The 18,109-nt window shown below is 47.3% G+C and overlaps 3 protein-coding genes across 8 annotated transcripts in view; 2 read left to right on the top strand and 1 right to left on the bottom strand.

Moving 5' to 3' along the window:
- nedd1 (NEDD1 gamma-tubulin ring complex targeting factor) overlaps window positions 1-4,525 on the top strand; it is a 14,330-nt gene extending 9,805 nt beyond the window's left edge. For both annotated transcript variants that reach the window (XM_044192298.1, XM_044192297.1), the window contains exons 10-16: window positions 696-746; window positions 838-924; window positions 1,380-1,546; window positions 1,639-1,831; window positions 2,841-2,982; window positions 3,089-3,155; window positions 3,925-4,525. In XM_044192298.1, coding sequence (XP_044048233.1) covers window positions 696-746; window positions 838-924; window positions 1,380-1,546; window positions 1,639-1,831; window positions 2,841-2,982; window positions 3,089-3,155; window positions 3,925-4,029 — 812 coding nt within the window. In that variant the 3' untranslated portion in view covers window positions 4,030-4,525. The remainder of the gene's footprint in view (window positions 1-695; window positions 747-837; window positions 925-1,379; window positions 1,547-1,638; window positions 1,832-2,840; window positions 2,983-3,088; window positions 3,156-3,924) is intronic.
- lyrm5b (LYR motif containing 5b) lies at window positions 4,205-11,007 on the top strand. 5 transcript variants are annotated; one of them, XM_044192303.1, is made up of 3 exons: window positions 4,205-4,337; window positions 8,903-8,957; window positions 10,564-11,007. In XM_044192303.1, the coding sequence occupies exons 2-3, from the start codon at window positions 8,913-8,915 to the stop codon at window positions 10,768-10,770; spliced, it is 252 nt and encodes an 83-aa protein (XP_044048238.1). In that variant the 5' UTR covers window positions 4,205-4,337; window positions 8,903-8,912; the 3' UTR covers window positions 10,771-11,007. The 5 variants fall into 5 exon arrangements, with proteins under 5 accessions (XP_044048238.1, XP_044048237.1, XP_044048239.1 ...); XM_044192302.1 differs by lacking the exon at window positions 4,205-4,337 and adding an exon at window positions 5,964-6,627; XM_044192304.1 differs by lacking the exon at window positions 4,205-4,337 and adding an exon at window positions 6,640-6,687.
- Window positions 10,855-17,163, bottom strand: si:ch211-59o9.10 (uncharacterized protein LOC561841 homolog). Its single transcript, XM_044192299.1, has 11 exons — window positions 16,777-17,163; window positions 16,189-16,413; window positions 14,881-14,938; window positions 14,378-14,795; window positions 13,481-13,575; window positions 13,315-13,395; window positions 13,042-13,117; window positions 12,447-12,538; window positions 11,868-11,986; window positions 11,671-11,770; window positions 10,855-11,190 (listed from the first exon to the last, which is right to left on the bottom strand). The coding sequence occupies exons 2-11, from the start codon at window positions 16,320-16,322 to the stop codon at window positions 11,119-11,121; spliced, it is 1,245 nt and encodes a 414-aa protein (XP_044048234.1). The 5' UTR covers window positions 16,323-16,413; window positions 16,777-17,163; the 3' UTR covers window positions 10,855-11,118.
- Between the last annotated feature and the right edge of the window lie 946 nt (window positions 17,164-18,109).

Here is an 18,109-nt window from a genome sequence, read left to right as displayed (position 1 = left end):
CACAGCTGATGGAGGAGATTAAGATCATTTAGTAGTTCTTCTTCTCAGAGTCGTAACTCCGTCAGGTCTGAACTCACAGACATGAAACTCACGTCGAGTCGTTCAGTGAGACTCACATGTCCAGAGGACGTCATCGTCTCTGACGTCCGTCCAGAATAAACTTCCAGAAACAAGCTGAGACGCCAGAGAAGAAAGCGGCTGCAGAACCTGCCTGAGAATCCTGCTGTTTCTAAGTTTCCTTCAGTCTCACAGTGATCCAGAGACAGCTGTCTGTCCGTCCACGGGTCCACTGCAGACAGGAGCTGCTGACTGCTGGTTCGGCTGCTCTGACGGGACAGTCTGACTGCATGTCAACACATACAGGCTGAAACGGGGCAGCTGTCTTGATTTTGTCTGTGGGGGCCATGGTATCTAGATTACAGTCTGTGTGTATACTGCTATATATGTATGTATCGAACTGTAAATGATCACATGACAGACCTCTAACGTACAGTATGTTACTGGGCACAGTGTATATTCAGTATTTATTAAAGATTACTGCCCTGCCATTCCTGCTGGTTCACTACACCACCACTGATTATAATAATGATAATGTCACATCTCAGAAACTTGTATGTATTTATCTGCTGGTCCTGTGAGACGGCAGCACAGCGTAACCTTCAGCTCTTCTTTCTGTCCTCGTGCCGCTCGTCCAGACTCTAGGACCCAGGGGACGACCGGAGACACGCCGTTAGGAAGAACGCCAGGTGAAACAGGAAGTCCCTTTTTAAGTTTGACAGAAGTTGGTTTGAACGATGCTGCTGGTTCTCTACTAACTCTGATGCTGTGTTTCCATAGTTACCAGTTTGGAGATGCTTAGAGAAGGGGAGGGTCAGCAGGTCATAGGTCGAGCCAGTCTGGACATCTTCTCCCCAGTCAGAGAAGGTCGGACCTGCTTCACTCTACTGTGTGTGTGTGTGTGTGTGTGTGTGTGTGTGTGTGTGTGTGTGTGTGTGTGTGTGACTTCTAGAGGCGACTTTGTGTTAGTTTCAGTTCGTCAGATTTTGGATGGAATCTTTTAAATACCAGAACGTATTATTTCTTGTTGATTCACTTCAGTTTTATTTATAAAGCGCCAGCTCGTAAGGGAAGTTATCTCACTTTCCCTACAGAGCAGGTCGAGGCCGGGCTCTTCATGATATTCTCCTAGGTTACCCGTCTACCTGGGGAAACCAGGTTTCTCTAATCCCCTACCCTGATTCCTGAAACCAGCTCTCTTGTTTACATGGCGTTTAAGAGATCAGTTAAATGTACCCCGCCCAGTGAAGTGGACGTAAGCGTCTCTCTGGTCTTTGGTTCCTGTGAACTTTGTCATGCAGATGGGAATCGTTGTGTTTCAGACTCTCATTCAGGGGCCAGCTCGCACCGTAAGACCCCCCTGGGAACGCCCCTGGCTGCCTCTGGAGGGCGATGCTACACCCCGCTGTCCGTCTTCCAGACCCCCCCACCAATCAAAGAGGAGGAGCCGATCCCAGCTGCAGCAGCTGAGCCGTGTGACTCCAGAAAGGTGCTGCCCTCCATCTCTGTGTTTAACAGCGTAACGTAAAAGCACAACATGGCGTAGAAAATTTAAAGCTAAACATTTCTCTTGATTGACAGTCCGATCAGGCCAGCAGTTCCAGCCTGGAGGGGGAGGGTCAGACCACGCCCACATCGTCCCAGCAGACCAATCACAGTCAGCCGGCCCCGCCCTTCTTCACTCCAGAACCCAGCCTCAGGAGAGCCAATGGTATTCAGGCTCAGCTGAGCTACGACTCACCTGTCCACGGAGCTCCACCCGCCACCACAGCAGGTAGAGCAAGGCACCGACACGGCCAGAGTCGGGGGTTTGATTCCCACTGGGTGCTTGGTTACCGCGCCGTTCCAAACGGCACACGCTGCTTACGCCTGGGCCACACCGCCACCTCCACCTGCACTGCTGCAGCTCGCTGCCGCTGCTGCCGGAGTTTTCCTTTAATAAACACAATAAAAGCCTCGTTAACAGCTGAAGGGAATCTGTCCACAGGAGCGCAGGTTCATGACTGCGACGTATTCTGCAGATACGCTGACGCTGTACTGAAAGGTGTAAGACGTGTCGTCCCTCATTCGTCCAGCAGTGTTCTATCGTAGAAAAGGTTTCAGTCGTAGTCGTCTGGACTCTGTTTCCAGAATCAAGACGTTTCGGCTCCCATCCGGAAGTCATTCTCAACTGTGGAAAAAGAAGGTCAGTTTCAGGTGAAACTAGGCAGACACTCAGGTAGACTCCTCCCTGAGGGCGGGGCTTAAGCAACACAGAGTAGCTTAAATTTCTGAGTTTTCAGACCATTTTCACAATTGAGAATGACTTCCGGATGAGAGCCGAAACGCCTTGATTCTGAAAACAGAGTCCAGACGACTACGACTGAAAGGTGTAATGTTGCCGCTATCGACGACTATCAACACGTCGCTTTCACCGGCTCTTTGCTGAGAACTGTGCGCGTCACGTGGAACAAAGAGGCGAGATGCCGACTCTGCAGATAAAGCGCTGCGTGAGCAACATAACATGGTTCTGTGTTCGATGCATGTTTGTGTTTTCTCTGCTAGTTTTCATGTGAGGTCACTTTGATGGTGGACTAGATGAAAAACACGAGAACCACAAAGACAAAGAACATCTCCTCTGGTGTTGGCTCACCTCTGGCCCACAGCAGAAACTCAGGTTCTCACTGAGTAGACAGAGAGACCAGATCTCTGGAGCCTCTCTGGACCGGCAGCAGCAGCAGCAGCACCCTGACTGAGCTGAGGAAACAGAGTCGGGTTACTAACAGGACTGTCTGTACCTTCAGGTCCAGCTCTGTCGGCGGCGGTTTCCTCCTCTCTCTCCCAGAACATCGCAGAGGTGGTGGGACACGCCGGAGCTGCTCCTCTCACCTCCCTGCAGATCCACTTCATTCAGAACATGATCCATGAAACTCTGGAGGACTTCAGGTCTGACCTTTGACTCCTTCCTTTAAGGCCGATACCACAAAGTGATAAATATGAAATGGACATGTAGGAACCTAACGGTCTCGATGTTCTTCCCTCCTCTCTTCAGGGACGCCTGTCACAGAGACGTCGTCAACCTGCAGGTGGAGATGGTCCGACAGTTTTACATCCAGCTGGTACGAACCGCTTTCATCTCTTCCTCCTGTTTGCAGTCCATGTTCACGTCAGTGTCGTTGGTGACGGTTAGAGTTACATTTCCAGCCGTGGTTGTTACGACTTTAGACTCTGATGGCAGCAATAGTTACAAACTCAAATGAACATGTGAATTCAGGTCACACAGGAAATAAGACGACGTGAAGTTTCTCTAATCCCCCACCCCGATTACTGAAACCAGGTTTCTTGTTTACGTGATGTTTAAGAAATCAGCTTAGTGGAGAAAACTGCCTGGAGCCAGGTTACTTAAAGCCTTAGCGTCTGTCTCCAGGTGTCTCCAGGTGTTCCCCAGGTGTTTCCAGGTGTCTCCAGGTGTTGGGGAGTGCTACTGCACATGTTTTAAAGCAGTATAAAGCCTTCAGTGTCTCAGAGGGAGCTGAGTGCAGTCTGAGACATGTCCTCAGGTGATGTCACTTGAGTCGGCGTCGGTCGGGGCTGAAGACTAATGAAACAGATCTGTCGGTGTGGAGTCAGAAAGAAGTGAGCTACATTAGCCGCTACTAGCATAACACACCACAGTCTCACACACAACTGTCAGAGGCTGAGGTGCATTGTGGGTAATGTAGGCAGCAGGTATTGTGGAATAAAAAAAGACGATCTCTCTGGATCTGCTGCATCGATTCGGATCCTTTTTTTAAAACCTGCATCCTGAGCGAGACGACGCTCCGTTCTAACAAACACACTGACGTTTTGGGCTGAACCAGTGACCCGTGTTCATGTTGTGTGTTTCAGAATGAGATCCACAGTCTGATTGAGAAATACTCTGTGAACGAGTCTCTGGTGGAGGAGATCGAGAAGCTGAAGGAGGAGAACCGCAGGCTGAAGACCAACTACTGACCTGATCCGGGATGGAGCTGTGGAGCCCCGAGTTGAGCCTCTCAGGCAGCGCTTCCTCCCAGACTGTCTCTCCATCGGCGGGGCTACGTTTAGGTTAGAGACGGTTTTGGGATAAAGAGAGTCTCGACCTGGGGCAAGAAAGGTCTCGGGTCAGAATCCAGCCAAAGTGGAGAACACTGCCTTCCTGTTGTCGTCGCTGCTGACCGCAGAGGACGAACAGAGCTGCTTTCTTTTCTACGTCGCCGCCTCGCGGCGGCTGAACAGCGGCGGCGCCTCCGGGTGCCGAGGACGACGGCAGCACCACAGATGTGAGTGAAGTTGGTGTGTGTGTGTGTGTTTCGATGTTGGTAACACGGTAGTTCACGCTTTCAGCCGCACATTTTCTTACAGCATCAGCAGCTGGTGGCTTCATGTGTGCCTGTATCATGTTTTTATTAATGAGAAACATTTTGCCGAAAGAATAAAAAAAAGATTCATATTGAAAATAAAACAAGAACTCGTTTCTGTGTCACTTTAAATGATGAAAGCAGATGTTTTCTTTTAATTGTTAACAAAATTATTGAATCTGGAAAAGCAGATAAAAATCAACAAAATGTCCTCCATGTTAAAAACTCTGTTGGTCATTATGATTAATCCTCCCGTGCCGCAGCTCACACCTGATTTCACACGTTTCCCCTCAGATTGTTGCTTTCAGCCATAACTCGCGTTTGATGTCACCTTTCTGCTCGAGCTGGTTTTGACACAAAATTAGCTTTTGTTTTAAGTTTGACGAGAAAATTTCATCAACGATTCACATTATTTTCTGTTTCAGTGTTTGTTTGAATGTAGAAACCAGAATGAGAATCTGAAGCAAATATTTCCAAAAAGTGCTGAACTGTTTTCAGCTAAATGAGCAGTTAGAAATTCTTCTTCACGTTTTCTTATTTTTTAATAACAGTTAAATATTTTGATGTACATCAGACTGACATAACAATAACAACAGCTGTAGTGGCAGTTGTCGAGCAGGAACACGGGGCGGCAGGTGGCCCACAACCACAGATCCAGACTCTGCAGGAACACGGGGGCAGCAGGTGGCCCACAACCACAGATCCAGACTCTGCAGGAACACGGGGCGGCAGGTGGCCCACAACCACAGATCCAGACTCTGCATGAACACGGGGGCAGCAGGTGGCCCACAACCACAGATCCAGACTCTGCAGGAACACGGGGGCAGCAGGTGGCCCACAACCACAGATCCAGACTCTGCAGGAACATGGGGGCAGCAGGTGGCCCACAACCACAGATCCAGACTCTGCAGGAACACGGGGCAGCAGGTGGCCCACAACCACAGATCCAGACTCTGCAGGAACACGGGGGCAGCAGGTGGCCCACAACCACAGATCCAGACTCTGCAGGAACACGGGGGCAGCAGGTGGCCCACAACCACAGATCCAGACTCTGCAGGAACACGGGGGCAGCAGGCGGCCCACAACCACAGATCCAGACTCTGCAGCTCTGGAGGCAGAAATACCTGCTGAAAGCGACAGAAGGAGAGAGGAGAGAAACGAGAAAGCACAGAACTACGGGAGAGAGAAGATGTCGAGTTAGTAACATGCAGTAATGGGATGAAAATGCATACAGACGGAGAGGGAGAGGAGGAGAGAGGAAAGAGGTGCATCATGGGAAGTCTCCCGGCAGTCTAGGTCTATAGCAGCATAACTAAGGGATGGTTCAGGACTCACCTGAGCCAGCCCTAACTATAAGCTTTATCACAGAGGAAAGTCTGAAGCCTACTCTTAAATGTGGAGATGGTGTCTGCCTCCCAAACCCAAACTGGGACCTGGTTCCACAGAAGAGGAGCTTGATACCTGAAGGCTCTGGCTCCCGGTCTACTTTTGGAGACTCTAGGAACCACAAGTAACCCTGCATCCTGGGAGCGCAGTGCTCTAGTGGGGTAATAAGGTATTATGAGATCTTTAAGATACGATGGTGGCTGACCATTAAGAGCTTTGTAGATGAGGAGAAGGACTTTAAATCCTCAAATAAACTATTATTATTTAGAAAGTCACACAAGTGACTGGCGACTGCTTTCTCAAGGATCTTAGAGAGAAAGGGAAGGTTGGATACAGGTCTGTAGTTGGCTGAAACACCTGAATCAAGAGTCGCTTTTTAAGAAGCGGTTTAATTAAAGCTACTTTAAAGGATTGTGGGATATAATCTGTTAATAAACACAGTAAAATATTTGGAATTTTATAAAAACGCCCACTTTCCCCTCTAAATTCCTACTTTTGGCTTTTAAAACATAAAATCAGGAAGAAACTCTACAAGCTGCTCTCTAAGTAGGTGTGCGCATGTGCGAAACCCTGAGGGAGGATTGCTATCTCTGCGCGAGTTGCTCTTTGGTTGTTTGTCAGCTGTTACACACCGAGCTCGTTACAAAAGCTTAAATGTAAAAGCACCGTTTAACGTCAAACGTTAAAACGGCGCAGTTTCATACAAACCGCCGACAGGAAACGGGGTCTGTTGGTTTTAGCTAGTTAGCTGAGGTTAGCTAGCTCAGCGCGTTTACCGAACTGCACTTTGTACCGGAGAAAGTTCACGCAGAGGTCGTCGCGACAGGTAAGCAGACACCTTCACTCTTGAACTGCTGTAACGCCGCTGCTGACGTGTTTGTGTCGGGTGAGTCGCGTGTCGTCCACCGGCTCCGTTAGTTAAACTGCTAGCAGGTCGTTAGCTAGCTTCTTGCTAGCTTAGATGCTCCGAGGAGACTTGATTCCTTCCCGCAGACGAAGCTCGCTTGTCGGCCTCGCCACCGTCACACTCGGCCTCCTCGCTGGTTCCCAGTGTGTCCGGGTCCAGGTCTGGGTCCAGGTGCTCTGGAAACCTCACAGTGTTTGCCCTCTCACCTGTAGGAGCTATCGATCCTTCTGGATTGTTTTGGTGAGCAGTTTCATGTGGGAACTGTTTTCTCTGCACCGACGGTTTCTACATGAAACTGCTCACAACAAACAAATCTGGATTAACTCCAGGATCCGGGTCGGGATCTCTGAGTTTGTTTGTTTGTTTTCACTGAACATTTTATGTAAGTAAAAGTCTAAAAGTATCAGCATCAAAATATACTTCAAAGTACCAAAAGTAAAAGTTCTCATTATGCAGAATAATATATATCACTGGATTATAATGATTGATGCTTAAATGTGTTAAATCACTTTAATGATGCAGCTGGAGCCGCTTTGAATTACTGTATTTACAGATTAATACAAAATATAATCAATAAAATAACTAGTTATTAAATAAATGCAGTGGTTTCCCTCTGAGATGTGGCGCAGTGGACGGAGAAGGAGGCAGAAAATGGAAATACTGATCAGATGTACTCAGTTCCTGATGAATCCCAGTGGCTCGGGACCAAAACACACCTGTGACGTTCACCACGTGACCCCTCTGAGGTCATCACGTTCAAACCTGACGTTCTGCACCTGAACCTTAAATACTGACCCTGACCTGTCCTGTTTCTGTTCTAAACTGTTTAATTTCTATTCTTTTTTTAATTTGCATTTATGCTGTTTTTTCTTTATTATTTCAGGTTTTAATGCATCGTGAACTTTGAGTTGCCTTTGTGTGTGAAATGAACCCAAATATGCAGAAGCTAAATTCAGTAGAACAACCAAGTAAAAAGCATTGACTCCAGCGTTTCTTTGATCGTTCCTAAATAATTAAATTGTTCGTCGCATTAGTTAACGTCAGTCAAAGCGTTTAGTGCAGAAAATGCCACAAAACAACATTAAGAGCATAAAGTGATGATCTCCGTCTTTCAGCTGCCGATCAATAATCTGTAAGAAAGGCGACTCAGCCGATTTATAAACAAACATAATAAAAATGGGGTTTCCTTTTATTTCAGTCACACTTGCAAACTTGTCTAAAATATGACTTAATTGATAATTAATTCTATTAGTTTCACAAATGATATTTTACTGTAATATAATTTGAATATAATTTTAAATTACATTAAAAAATAATGACCTTTTTCTTCACCTGCAGTTTATGAAACTGCAGAAGCAAAACTGTGTTTCAGATTCTGGAAAAGATGCGGTTTCCTTCAGCAGCATTATTATTATTCCCTCAGTATCGGCGCTGGGAACATCAACTACATTCTGCCAAGTTACTTAAATGTAGTTCGGGCTCGTTATATTTACCACTTCCTGTGTGGCGCGTTAGCAGGTTTAATCAATATTACTGATCGACTGACCGAAGACACAAAGCGTTCGGCCTTTAAGTGACGCAGAAACTGTTGTTCGTGCTTTTATCTCCTCACACCTCGATCACTGTAACGGCCTGTTCACTCGTCTTCATCTAAACACTCTGACAGACTGCAGACTGTACAGGACTCAGCTGCTCGGCTGTAAACCAGGACCAGGTGCGACCACATCACACCTGGTTCAGCCTCTTTACACTGGCTCCCTGTTGGTTTCAGGACTGATTTTAAGATCTTGTTGATGACTTTTAAGGCTCTTCATGGCTCCAGACTGTATTTTAGACCTTGTAATCCCTTATGAACCTTCAGGTAGTCTGAGATCTTCGGCAGGGGTCTCCTGTCTGTTCCTGAGTCCAGGATGGAAACTAAGGGGGACAGAGCTTTGGCCATCAGGGCCCCGAGGCTCTGGATCAACCTGCCCGAAGACATCAGGCTGTCTGAGTCAGAGTCTTCGTTTAAGTCTCGTCTCAAAACATTTTTATCTGAAAGCAGATCCTGATTTTACCTGAACTGCTTATTTTATTTCTCTTGTTGTGAAGCACTTTGTACTTTGTTTTGCTTTATAAATAAAGTTTTTTTTTATTATTATTATTATTATTATTAGTGAAGAAGTGAACATTAATGTAACCGTGTGTGTTTCAGCTCCGGGACGATGGCGAACCCCCTGAGGGCCGAAGTGGTTCGACTCTATAAGAACGTGAGTCTGTAGTTCTGGTTCAGGAGCAGCTGCTGCTGCGGACGTTCAGTCAGAAATGACGCGAGGCCGGTCTCCGTCCGAGTTTCAAACCCGTCGCTGTCGTGTAATAATATCATTACCTGGTAAACAGGTGCGTCAGAACGTGGTGAGCACTGAATTTATTGATAAAGCGACAGCGAATCACAAACACCTGAGACAGTTATCTTGTCAATAATTGATCCATGAAGATGCTGTACAGGAAATGCTCATCCAGTATTCTTCATTTTCTAAACACGTTCAAGTGTAAAAAGAGTCTCGTTCAAGACGTTTAGTGCAAAAACTACGTTCACTTTATTGTTTTAATGATTCTTTATGTTGTTATGACATCATGAAACGTATGTGTCCAGATTAAAAACTACACTTGTCTCGAGAACACGCACAAACGATCAGGCGACTAATCGATTAGCAGAAAATTAATCGCAACTGTTTTGAGCAGCATTTAATCCTCAAATATCGCCATTCTGCAGCTTCCTGTTTCACATCACAGGAAACTGAATATTTGGACTGTCGGTCAGACGAGACATTCGAAGACGTTTGTTTACATTCAACAGACCAAACGATCAATTAATCAGAAAATATTTGGCACATTACGAATCCTATCCTATACTTGTTAATTTGGTGTAATAAATAAAGTTCGGTGATATAACAAGAAAATATCTAAAGTTTCACGTTATGAGAAACTGAACTTTTTGCTAAAACAATTAGCCGAGTAATCGATTAGTCGATCAACAAAAAGCCTCAGAAGAAGATGAGCTGCTCTTCTTCGTCACGTCTGATAAACTGAATCTGTCGGATAAAACAATATGAAGACGCCCGCTGTCAGTACTGTCTGTAGACGTGTATGTGTGTGAACTGTGTAGATGTGTGAGTGTGTGTGAGAACTGTCTGTAGACGCGCGTGTGTCTGTAGAGTCTGTAGACGTGTGTGTGTCTAAACTGTAGACGTGTGTGTATAAACTGTCTGTAGACGTGTGTGTATAAACTGTCTGTAGACGTGTGTGTATAAACTGTGTGTATAAACTGTCTGTAGACGTGTGTGTATAAACTGTCTGTAGACGTGTGTGTATAAACTGTCTGTAGACGTGTGTGTATAAACTGTCTGTAGACGTGTGTGTATAAACTGTCTGTAGACGTGTGTGTATAAACTGTCTGTAGACGTGTGTGTGTCTAAACTGTCTGTAGACGTGTGTGTGTCTGTAGAGTCTGTAGACGTGTGTGTGTGTATAAACTGTCTGTTGACGTATGTGTGTCTGTAGAGTCTGTAGACGTGTGTGTGTGTGTACTGTCTGTAGATGTCTGGCTGTAGTGGGTTGTGTGTGTCTACAGTCAGTATTTAGTCTGTTTCCAACCTGCAGAAACAGTCGGACTCAGAGACGTTTTATGTCGTTGTTGCTGTTTTTAGCTGTTTGTTTAACTCTGAGCAACTTAAACCGGAGTCAGAGTCCTCGTCTGTGTTCGCATACAGATCAGTGTTTTCATTGAGAAAACAAGGTAACTAACACGCTGCTGTACAAGTTCACCACCACAGACTTGTTTTATCTGAACCTCGTCCCTGTGTGACTCCACAGCTCCTCTACCTCGGACGAGAGTATCCTAAAGGTGGCGACTACTTCAGGGACCGTCTGAGAGCGGCGTTCACTAAAAACAAGTCCGTGCGGGACCCGGAGCAGATCCGGGAGATGATCGCTCGGGGGGAGTACGTGTCCAGAGAGCTGGAGGCGCTCTACTACCTGCGGAAATACAGAGCCATGAAGAAGCGCTACTACGAGGACTGAGAGGGACTCTGACGGCAGGACTCGGGAAAGCCGCCGTCACGTCCCGATGTCCAATTCAGAAATGTTGACAAAATGAGACAAATGTAAGAGGAAGAAATCTTCATTTATTAAACAGCAGACTGCAGCCGTCCTCAACACAAAACAAAAAGCAGCTCAAAGGTTTCATCGTTTTATTCCTGAAGAGTCGATTCACGTCTGAGAGACGACGATTAAATAAAAGTGTGTAAAAAAAGAAAAGAGAGATGTCGTTCATCAAACACAAACGACAGCAAGACTCAAATACCGGCAGGACGAGAACACAAACCCGTCAGCTCTCAGTAGAAAACATGTCCGGCCGGAGGTCAGAGGTCAGAGGTGCGGGGGGGCGAGGGAGTCACGGTCCGCCAGGTTGGCTCTGCAGATCGGGCAGGTGGCGTTATCCTGTCAGGCAGAAAGCAGGTATTATTTCCACCATCCGTTGATCTGTCGATCGTTTCGTCTCTCAAACGTGTTTTAATTCCAACACACCGAAACAAAGTATGATACATGAACCTGCGTCGGTTTGAAGGAACAGTCGAACATTTGGGGAGATGATCTGAGTCAGATGTTCAGATTGATCTGATCGGCAGACGAGACAGCGTTTTTAATCTGCGAGCCGTGGATTCTGTTACCTGTGGACGGAGCCGGGCCAGCTGCTTCCCCCTGTTTCCTGTCTTTATGCTAAGCTAAGCTAACCGGCTGTAGCGTCATATTTAGCGTGCAGACACGAGAGTGGCGTCAATCTGAACTTCTGATTGATGAAGACGAGGATTTAGCAAAATGTTCAGACGGAATAAATAACCTTCACTCTGCAGTTTAATTGATTTTCCATCTGAATCGGGAGCAGAACGTGTGTGTGTGTGTGTGTGTGAGAGCTGTTACCTTTAACCATCGGTCAATACACTGGACGTGGTAGTCATGGAAACAGGGCAACATCCGCAGCTTCTCCCCATCAGTGTAGTCACAGAAACAGATCTGACACCTGTCAATCAGTCAGCAGAGGAGAGTCACAGGTAAGAGACCGGCATCAGATTCAGGCCTGACATGGCGGTCCAGGCCGGACCAGCTGCTGGACTCACTGAGTGTTTCCGGCGCTGCTGGCAGACTGGAAGGTTTTGGTGGGAAACCTCTGGATTTCCCTCCGACTCAACTTCTTGGACACGACGGCACCTTGACGCTCCTCGAACTCCAGAAGAGCCTGAGAGACGAGCGGATGGGCAGAAATATTACAGACTGTAAAGAGCGACAGGAAACTAACTACCACCAACCACGACTGTTACTGTGCTGGATCCCCAAACTCACACTCACACTGAGAACCAGATGCTCGTCAGTGATCAGGTGGGTCAGCATCTGGTTTCTGCATTAGTGATTATCATCAAGAAAGCAAGCGGACGTCCAGACCGAGAGCCAGCTGAGGCAGGATTCAGACCCGTTACTGCAGTAAACGTCTGTTATATCATCAGATTATTATTCCTCGTGCATTAATGTAAAGCAGCACTTTGATGCTCAGTTTTTCCAAAAATGTGAGATGAAACAAAGCACAGCGAGTTTTAAAAGTTAGACTTTAGTCTTCGACCTCGGCTCGCAGGTTCAAACGATCAGTGGTTTTATTTCCTAACCTGGTTCAACGGGACTAAATGTTAGCTCCTCCTCCTCACCTCGTAGTCGTTTCCCTGAAGGTCTTCAGAAAACTCAGACGGGCCGTTCCTCCTCCTGCTCCGCCCACGTCTTCTGCGCTGACCAATCAGATCTGTGCAAACACACCAGCTGTATCAGGTTAACTGGACTGATTCTGACGGTTTTAAAACAGGAAGTGAACATTAGTGTGAACTGCAGTCTGTGGCTGCATCCATGTTTCGCTCACTGGCGAGGAAACGAGACGTCCTCTCCCGTGAAGCGTTTGACGGCGGCGGCGGCCACAGAGAGCAGTGGATTTGTGAATGTGTCCGGCAGGAACGAGCAGCAGCAGCGTGACATCAGATGGAGGTTGTGATTATTATTAACCGACGTCTTTATTAAAACAACCTCAGTTTGTTTGGCTGCGCTGTAACCAGACACCAGCCGCTCTAACGCTGGATTTCTAGCAGCTCAACCCGTGTTTGTCGTGGTATTAAACCACACTTACTGTTACCACGGCAACCACGGGTGTCGCCAGATTAACCATCTGAAATCTTAGACTTTTCCCCCCGCCGTGCCTTCAGAAACCCAGTAGACCACAGTTAAAAACTCAGAGCCGCGTGCTTGCGATCTCACCGTCGTCGAAGCCAACCAGAGGAGAGACGGCAGCCAGCAGGTGAGGCATCCAGCTGGGCTCCAGGTAGGGGTGGTACTGCAGACAACGACACAGGTGTCAAAGCTCTGGGCGATGTTCGGACTTTAACTTCAGTTAGTCATCGCACAGCTGTTACAGCACTTCCTGTTCACATTAAAGAACTCCTGAAGCAGTAAGATGTTTCAGGCTTTGGACACACACACACACACACGTTTATCTTAAGTTTTACTGTACAGGTGCAGCGGCTGTCTCACCGTGTGATGGCTCTGCTGATGAAGATGATGATGATGATGATGGTGGTGTCTGTTGTGTGCCTCCTCTCGGTCAAACTGGGCCTGAGTAAGCAAAGAGCATCATGAACATTTCCCCACAGTCGACTCTGCGCAGGCGAGTCGTCTGTCTGCAGGTGAAGGATCCTACCTGCAGGATTTGAGCCAACGCCTCGTCTTCCTCCACCTGTGCCGAGCGAACCGCGGCCTCCTCGTCGTCGCTGATGACGATCTGCTCCGACGCAGCTGCAGAAGAAATGACTGATCAGAACCACAGAATCAATAAGCTTTAGGCTGAATTGTCTCCTCTGGATCAATTATTATGACAAATACAGAGTTTCAAGTTAAATCTAAGACTTTAATACCGCGTGAACGTAACACCTGTTTCACATGATGGAAAACCAGTAGGGCGGATGTGACCAATCATTATTTATTATTATTATAATTATCATATTTTCCCAGCAGGACATAACGCTTCCTAAAGATATAATTAATTAAATTAACCCGGATAAGGAGCAGAAGTTTTTGTGAGCTGCAGCAGTGACTGAGTTTGCTAAACAGGAAGTATACTGTTGCCATGGAGTCCGTGAGTTAGCTGTGAGCCTGTTTCAGCCTGTATGTGTTCACATGCAGTCAGACTGTCCCATCAGAGCAGCCGAACCAGCAGTCAGCAGCTCCTGTCTGCAGTGGACCCGTGGACGGACAGACAGCTGTCTCTGGATCACTGTGAGACTGAAGGAAACTCAGAAACAGCAGGATTCTCAGGCAGGTTCTGCAGCCGCTTTCTTCTCTGGTGTCTCAGTGGGTTTTACAGATGTTTATCCGGAGACACTGAATCTAAAGCTGTGTTTCATGTCTGTGTTCAGATTCGACCGTTACGACTCTGCGTGTTTTTGGACACAAACTGCGGCAATCAGGCGCGGAGAGTTTTAAAGAACCTTAATCGCCTCCACGAGCTCCTCTTTGGTGATGTGTTGCATGAAAACATGATACACAGCTGTAATTATTTTTATGAACTTTACTGATAATATCTACACTGTGTCCTTACCGGCTGACGGGTTTTGTTGCTCGTCGTTCAGCCATCTCCTCTCCTCTGCAGTCAGGAAGGACAGCGAGCCGGAGGCGGGTGGTGGCGGTGGTGAAGCTGTCGCTGCGGTCGGACAAGCAGGACTGGCTTCTACTGTGGAGCCCGTCACGGTCAGGGCCTCCGCTTCCTCCTCTGATACTGGCGTGAGGTAGGAGGAGGATGATGAGGAGGAAGAGGAGGAGGAGGAACAGGATGCGGTCGACAGCGGGGCCTCCAGCCAGCTGCACAGAGGAAAAGCCCTCAGCGACGAAGCGGGAACGAAGCCGACGCTCTGCTCTCCCACCGCTGCAGCCAGCCTCCTGCGTTTGGATTTATGTGAAAATCCACGGTCGCTGCCGGCGGAAAGTTCCGGTCGTCCCGGAGAGCCGCCGACGGCCAGCTGAGGACAGAGAAACGCAGCCGTCAGCCTCCGTACTTACAGAGCCGAGGACGGCGACAATAAGAGGACCTAAATCAAGACTCACGGGACTGAAATGCTCCTCTGCGATGCGACCACGTCGCCTCCGTTTGCCAAGTTGCGGGCTGAAACAAACAATCAGATTCTAACAGTAAATTTGCCAAAAAACATCCTATGACTGTTATTAGTTTCTGGGCCTCGATACCTGAAGCGCTCTTATACGTCTGGAACAAATCAATGAACCCAAATCCATCTGGTGTACATGCGACTGACCGCAGCATTGCTTCACTCTTTAATACAGCGGATCAAGGTGATGATGCGTCTTCAAACTGACAAATCTAATGTCCTTCTTAACATCTCAACCTTTCTGTGCCAACAAAATCTATAAACCAGTAAAACGTCCCTTTGTCTGTCTTTTCTATTTTGTTGGTTCAGTTTTAGTAATATCTGTTTGGGGTCTGTGCAGTACACTCCTGCACTTCTTTACTTGTGGTGCAGTTGGCCTACTGTGTGCGACTGTTCTGCAGTCGAGATGCACAAATAGGTTGTACGTTACACTCAGGCTCCCTTCAGACCTGAACCTCTTTACGTTAACGTGATTTAACACGTTGGTCTCGTGTCTGAATAAACACCCGAGGCGCTTTTACGTAAAAGTCGGGCTGGAAATCTTACGAGGTCGGACCTGAAACATTTCTGCACCGCTTTTAACAAAGATGGTGGCAGCAAAACGCTTTACGTTGAGTTATGTTATCAAACAGGCGGCAGAATTCGCTCGTCCCTCGCGCTCACGATGCTCATTAATAAAAACAGTAATAATAACAAACGTTTTAAAATCCACCAGCGATGCAGCCTGAGAGGAAACAGCCTCACTCCTCATCAGAACATTTTAACTAAATATCACCGAGCTCCGCGAGTCTTTCTGTAAATGTGCCGTCATGTCTGACTGAAGCCGTGAGGAACATTAACTTGAAAGCAGCAAAGGGCTTTACACACTGAAGGTGGGGAGTCGGCGGCTGATGTCTTTGCTCTCGCTGCCATTTGGGAACTTGACGACAGTCCTGGTTGGAGGCAGAGGTGAGAACAGATCTTTACTCTGCTAAGATGGAAAAAACCCTTTCTGTCACTTTCTGAGTGAAATGAAACACACGGCCGGTGCCTCTGCCAGCGTGGCCACGCGGCCCGCATCACCAACAGCGTTTTCAGTAGTTTGATCTGCGTTCGTCTGCATCTGTCGGCTCTAAAACATCTGCACGACTCAACGCTGTTACACCGATGTTCCTCGAACAGGATTTAGTTTGTAGTGTCCGTGTTGCCGCGCACGACAGTGCTCTCTGTAGATGGTGTGAGCCGCAGGTGAGACCAGGAGCCGTGTTACCTGGGTGTCTCCGGGACGATGATGGAGAGGTCCGGATAGAGGACGTCAGCGGGGTCCAGGAGGCAGCCTCGGTTCAGACCTCCAGGACTGTCCGCCTCAGACGAACAGGGACTGCTGGCAAACGGCTCATCCATGGCCTCTCCCGGCACTGTTAGACACCTGGTTCACGACTCTGTTTCACCTTGAATCCAGACTCGTATCATCCAGGTGCTGAGGACGGTTCACCTGAGGAAGAATGAATCAGAGAACCGGTTAACGACACAAAGATCGCACCGATTAATTAGGTAACGTTGCGGTTTCTACGGAGTTTTGTCCGATCTAAAACAAAGCTTGGATTCTTTGACTAACACTAATACAGATCAAACTAATTATATAATAAAAAGGTCCAGAAACTAAAACAGAGGAAACGAAAGAAAATCAGCTTTGTTGCAAACACAAACTCAGTAGCGTCCATTTGTTAGCTGGATCACGTTAGCACAGGTAGCTAAAGTAGCTACCGACAAACACGGCGACACATCGGTGTGAAAGTCATTAAACCTTCCTGCTGCCACCGGTAACAACATTACAAACGTGGTATCGTTACTTTACCTGAAGGTTGCGTCCTCTCTCGGTTTGTTAACGGACCGTCTGCTGCGGAGGCGCCGCGGGAGTCACAACAGGAAGTGCACGTCCAAACAGGAGCGGGGACTTCCGGTGTCGCACCGAAAAGTGCCGAAGGTTCCTCCTGGCGTCTGAGTTTAACCTTTAGTTTTACTTTTCACATGAGGAGACTCAGCAGACACGAGAGCTGTATTACAGGCGGATAACCGGAAGCTGCACCAAACACATTCACATGTCCGTAAAGAGCTGCAAGATTCATTAATTACAATCAATCAATCAATCAATTAATCAATGACAGAAAAATAACCCCCAACTGTTCTGATTGTCGTCATTCTCTGGGTGCAGCTGCTGTTTTATATCATTGTTAACTGGGGCGGTGTAGTCCCTCGTTCGTCCAGGAGTGTTCTACAGTAGAAAAGGTTTCAGTCGTAGTCGTCTGGACGCTGTTTTCAGGATCAAGACGTTTCGGCTCCCATCCGGAAGTCATTCTCAAATGTGAAGAAATGAGATGGGAACTAGAAATTTAAGCTACTCTGTGTTACATAAGCCCCTTGATGGCCCAGTAATCAGTAATCAGGCCTATTGTTTTCTGGCTGCACCTCCCTCATCACTGTTAAGTACCTGATTAGCATGTGATTGGCTTGACCACGGTGTTAATACACTGTGGTAAACTTTCTGTTCAAAGAGGGGTTTTCTTTTTTCACAAAATGGCTTCCTTGACTCCTCTTTCAAACCAACTCTTCTCTCTACTTAGAATCTTCACCTCGGTAATCCTGAGTTAGCGTGTCGTCTGTGCTGATGAAGTGTTTTGTGAAGTGGCTGTTTGGTCTCACCTGTGTACCGCTCTTTGCAGTTTTCCTCACTGCACTGAATGGAGTAGACTACATTGCTCTGTTTCTGTGTGGGCATCTTGTCCTTAGGGTGAACGAGTTTCTGTCATAAAGTGTTGCCTGGTTTAAAGAACACAGGAACATCGTGCTGTCTGAAGATCCTTTGTAGTTTTTCAGACAATTGTTAACTGGATATCTTTGAGTTTTGGACACTGCGACAGGCGTCTTTTTCTGACATTTCATAGAAGAAACAATTCATCAGTTAATCGAGGAAATAATCAGCAGATTATAATTTAGCCTGCTGCCGTCCCTCAGGCCGAGACTCCTCCACCATAATATAGTGTATGTAATGTCCACAGCACCACCTGTAAAACGTCTTCATGACACTGCTCCATCCTGCAGTTACGCTCACACTTCATATCCTGCACTTGCTCCTCTGGTTGGACCTGAACTGTTTCGCTGCCTTGAACTCGCACACGTGTTACGACAAT

Source organism: Siniperca chuatsi, linkage group LG4, assembly GCF_020085105.1.
Source record: "Siniperca chuatsi isolate FFG_IHB_CAS linkage group LG4, ASM2008510v1, whole genome shotgun sequence".
Lineage (NCBI taxonomy): Eukaryota > Metazoa > Chordata > Actinopteri > Centrarchiformes > Sinipercidae > Siniperca > Siniperca chuatsi.
This window is presented reverse-complemented; position numbering and strand designations above follow the sequence as displayed.